The sequence below is a fragment of the Lobosporangium transversale genome (assembly GCF_002105155.1).
Source record: "Lobosporangium transversale strain NRRL 3116 chromosome Unknown BCR41scaffold_40, whole genome shotgun sequence".
In the NCBI taxonomy this organism is placed as follows: domain Eukaryota; kingdom Fungi; phylum Mortierellomycota; class Mortierellomycetes; order Mortierellales; family Mortierellaceae; genus Lobosporangium; species Lobosporangium transversale.
The window spans coordinates 40,803-45,461 of NW_019029018.1; the positions used below are offsets into that span (position 1 = coordinate 40,803).

Consider the following 4,659-nt stretch of genomic DNA (forward strand, 5'->3'; position numbering starts at 1 on the left):
TGCACAAGATTATTATAGTGATTTCGCTTGCACAAAGATTGACAATAATATGGACGCACAACTTTACATCAACTACTCCAGGAGGATCTACAGATGTCGCTTGATGACTGGGGCCTAACTAAAAGCGATATCGTCTTTCAGCACGACAATGACTCGAAGCATGGGAGCGAATATCTGTTGAATGGTATAGAATCCCAGTGGACTTCTGCCGCAAACTCATCATAGGTATCCATAAGAGACTCCAAGCTGTCAGTGATGCCCATGGTTGGAATACTACTTATTGATGTAAGGTTATGCCTCACAAAAGAATAAAGATCTTTGGCCACCGAATGGGCACATGTGAAACTGATTCGATAACCTGCATGAACAAAAAAGCCATTAGCTATTCAAATGAGATAAGCTAATGTCACAACGCATCACTATGACGTAGAAGAAGACGGGAGCTTTATCAAACCAAAGTATGAGTGGTGTATGCATATACGGTTTCTAGGAATGAAAAAAAGAAATGCACATGGGAATGAATTATTGAATCAGCTTTGCATGATAGTGTATAATCGAGTGTCCAACGCAAACAAACAAATGCTGCGCAATCCGCAGCAAGATCAGATGACTCATCCGCATGACCCTAACTTGACCAATGATATTCCAGAAGACAAGCACGAAAAGAGTACCCTATCAGATGCCAAGACTCCGATTAGTAATCAATCATCAAACGAGGATGACTCTGTCACCTCAACCAAAACATATAAATAGTCTAGCAGTACCATATCAAATCAGTAGCAATAAACACCTTATCTTTACTATACTTGCTTCCTCCATCCTTGCCCACGTACCTCTCTTGATTCCTTGCACACCAACTGGTTAGTTACCTAGTCTTCCTCTAGTCTGACTTTATTACACCATTGAGGAAGCTAAAAAAGCTATTGAATCCTTACAGTCAATTCGTGCACAACTTAATAAATAAAGATCGCAGTCACCGTTTGACATAAAAACAAATTTAAACGTCGCACTTTCATTCCTTCTGCTGTCATTCCTTTTTCAACCTTCATTCATTTTCATTCTCTACTTTCATTCCTTTCTCTGCTTTCATTCCTTTCTCTACCTTCCTTCATTACTCTACTTTCATTCCTTTCTCTTCCTTCCTACTTTCATTTGCTATTTACCTCTCCCGATTCCCTCTCGCATTTTATCATCATTCGATCATGACAATACTATTTTGCCTTCTTGATGGACAATCCACGGCATTCCCTGTTGAGGTCTCAGTAGAAGACACTATCGGCGACCTCAAAATAGCAATCAAGAAGGAGAAAGAACCTGAATTCGACCACATTGATGCCTACAAATTGATTCTCTTCCACGTCTCTGTTCCTGATGAGGGCGCTACAATCAATCTCGCCAATATTGAATCAAAGGAGCTACTCACCGGAGCAACAAGCAAGATCTCAAAGATATTTGGCACATCGCCTCTGCCTGAGGAGACTATCAACGTCATTATTCAGCGGCCATCACAAGGTAGCTCTTGGTGGGCTGGCTACTGATATTTTCAGCCAGATGGAGCTTAAACTCCTGTGCATGACGTCATTGATCAACATTACTGTTCATGCTAACATGTTTATTTATTGTATTGCTGTTGCAATTGTTAGGATCCTTTGCAGGTACGAGTTCCCAAGTCAACAGTAAATGAGTCTATTTCTCAAGTAGACTTTCAGCATCGCAGATGCTCTGCATTCATTCCTTGGGTCTTTTGATTGACTTTGCACACCCGGAGCCTATTCCTAATGCCCTTTCTTTTCTTTTCTTTTCTTTTTTTTTGTATCATTTCCATCGAATGAACAAAATTTATTATAGCCCAACTATGGCAAGGTATGTGGCTGTGGATTGAGCCAATTTCTCGTTTAATCTTTTGCTACATGCTGCAGCTTATTCTAACGCCTTTTCTTGAAATATTATGGATACTTAGATCCAAGAGCTTTAGAACTAAATGATGAGGATGGTAAGAGATTTGTCGGGTTATATTACGGGTTATATAGCACATTAGTTTTTACGGCATATTAACATTGTCCGTCACATGTCATATCTAGAGAGACTCTGGCTTGAGAGAATCAAGAAGGGATTCTTCCAGGGAAAGGTCAAGCAATTCCTAGAATCATACGCCAATGGTGACCTTAAACTTCCACTGACTGGGGGAGTTGTGTCAGGTCTACCGAAAGTCCCTAGGAGAGGAGCGCCAAGCGAGAAAAAAGAATGGCCAAGTCTTCTTCTCCTTAGCCCATCGACATCTCTCAATAACACTACATACCATCCATGTGAAGAGGCAATCAAAAAAATTTATGAAGATGATCCTCGTCAACTATCATTGTTTGGAGTTAGTGGTTGCGGGAAGACCAGGACTGTCATCGAGATTCTTTCCCAGAAATGGGGCATCTATTTGAACGCCAGCAGCACCGATAGAGGATCCAATGACTTGACATCGCTTGCTGAGTTTATGCGAGAGCCAACTTTGGTACGGTTATATAATAATCAAGATAAGGCAGAAAATGGCCTTAACACAGAAACAATCACGCACTGCCTACTCCTGTCAAGACTACTGATCTTCCAACACTGTCTGGGATTGAACAAAAACCTAACTTGTGAAAGCTTGATGCTCTTGCAGGTTTGCCCCTCAGCTTTCAGCAAGGAGGTACCCGATATTTTTGACACGCTTTTCAATACTATAGCCGTAAGCTTCCACGAGGGAGGTGTTGGAAGAGGGAACGTACGCCGTGTCGTTCAAAAAGCTTTTGAACAAGTTCAAAGTCAACTGAATCCATCGACTAAAATTCTGATTGTAGTTGATGAGGCTCAGAATTTCAGCCGAGTATTTGAGGAACGATTCCAATCGAACCTACCCGGTAGCAGACCGAGGCCATTACTATTGCCTGTAGTCCATGGCCTTGAAACAGTAACCACGGATAAGCAACATGTTTGTATCATTCAGTGTGGGACTGGCCTTAGTCCTAATGACCTTCAATGGTTGGAGGATTCTGGCGCAGAAGCCAAAGGTACCAAGGAACCGGATGGAGGTATCACTAATTTTTCTGGATGGAGTAGTATGGCACAAATCACCGAATACTTAGAGCGTCTTAAAGATCAAGTGACTACAGGTCGTGAAAAAATCGATGAAATGATACCGCCAGCTGCAGTCGATACGATGTACCGACTCCTCCGAGGCCGATTCCGACCCATTATCAGCGTGATCGAGGGAACTATATGGAAGCACAATGCGATCGAGGAGACTAAAAGGGAGCAAAATGAGCCAGGATCTCAAGAAGAGCCAATCTGGATGAAGGAGATAAAGGACGTGCAACAAAGGCTAGCAACTTGCCCTGATGATTTGAACCAGAGGAAAAGGGGGAACTTATGCTCTGACTTTCATCACGCTATGAAGACGCTTAATGTGGAGAAATCTGAGATGCTCTATCTCGTCAAAGTAGCACTTGTTCGCATGGTGTTATTTGGAGTACAAACTGTTATCCCTAAGGAACTTCCCCAACTTGTAGAATCGGCGCTTGGTAGGATGGAGTTTATCAAGTCAAAATCGTCAGAATATCGTACAGTGATCGACGAACCATTTGTGTTTCTTGCAGTCCACAATTACTTTCAAAAATCAGACCCTGGATTTCACAACACTATAGTTACCTGTTGGACATTCATTAAAGACCCCAAAATACATGGAAAATTTTGGGAGTGTCAAGTTCCTTTGAGCTTGATCAACATCTTCCACAACAAGACGCTTGCGAAAAAGATGTTTCCAAAAAATGCACCTCTGGATCTGGTTGATCACGAAGCCACCATAGTTGGATGGAAAAAATCCTGCATTGGAGCTAATTGCAGTGACTTGACTATGGAGCAATTCTTGGAGGCCCATTTCGATCATGATTCGAGGATTGATAAAAGAGAGATTCCTCCATTTTATTTCCCCACGGACGAAATCACTGGTCCAGACATTGTGTTTATTCTCAAGATCAACGAAAAGATGTACCCCGTATTTGTCCAGCTCAAATTCGTGAAGAAGCTTGATGGTATGAAAGCAGCACACGCCTTAGAGACAATTAACCGCGGCGCGATCAATGTACACCATTTGCCCAACTTTGACCGCTTTTGCCCTCCGAATGAAAGGTATCTTAGCTTGTTGTTAATGTATCCTGGAAAATTGTCAGATAAAAATAAGACCATGCATCCCCCAGATTCAAGGCAGGCTCTAATGGTGATAGATGAGGGCAACATTGCCGAATACTTTCATGAGAACGAGATTGAGCTATTGGATTCCATCAAGAGAAGTGGAGAGGCAATTGAGCATGGAAGAGAAAAGAAGATCAAATCCAACTAGCAAGAATCGTCCTTAACACTGCAAGATGGCGACTAATTGTTTTCAGAAAATAAAAAAAGCTTATTCATTCACATAAACGTTTGTAACAACCCAGTTTATTTTGTTGAATCTCTTGGTGCGAAGATCGCACCTTCTTGGAAAACTGTGCGTGCTCTTCCAGCGTGAGAGTGCGCATCACAAATGATCCTCCTGCACTCTCACAAGCCTGGGAGAGGTCATCCTTACTCATCTTGAACACAGTCCTCCTCGTAAGCCCTGTTGGCCCCGTGGGATACCCAGATGCAGGGATC

At 42.3% G+C, this 4,659-nt stretch overlaps 1 protein-coding gene across 1 annotated transcript; it reads left to right on the top strand.

The window, feature by feature from the left end:
• Positions 1 to 1,202: 1,202 nt before the first annotated feature.
• Positions 1,203 to 4,441, top strand: BCR41DRAFT_424677 (hypothetical protein; the record flags this gene model as incomplete). Its single annotated transcript, XM_022030469.1, has 4 exons — positions 1,203 to 1,512; positions 1,644 to 1,657; positions 1,963 to 1,993; positions 2,082 to 4,441. 4 exons carry the CDS (start codon positions 1,203 to 1,205, stop codon positions 4,367 to 4,369), a joined length of 2,643 nt encoding a protein of 880 aa, XP_021878072.1. The 3' UTR covers positions 4,370 to 4,441.
• Between the last annotated feature and the right edge of the window lie 218 nt (positions 4,442 to 4,659).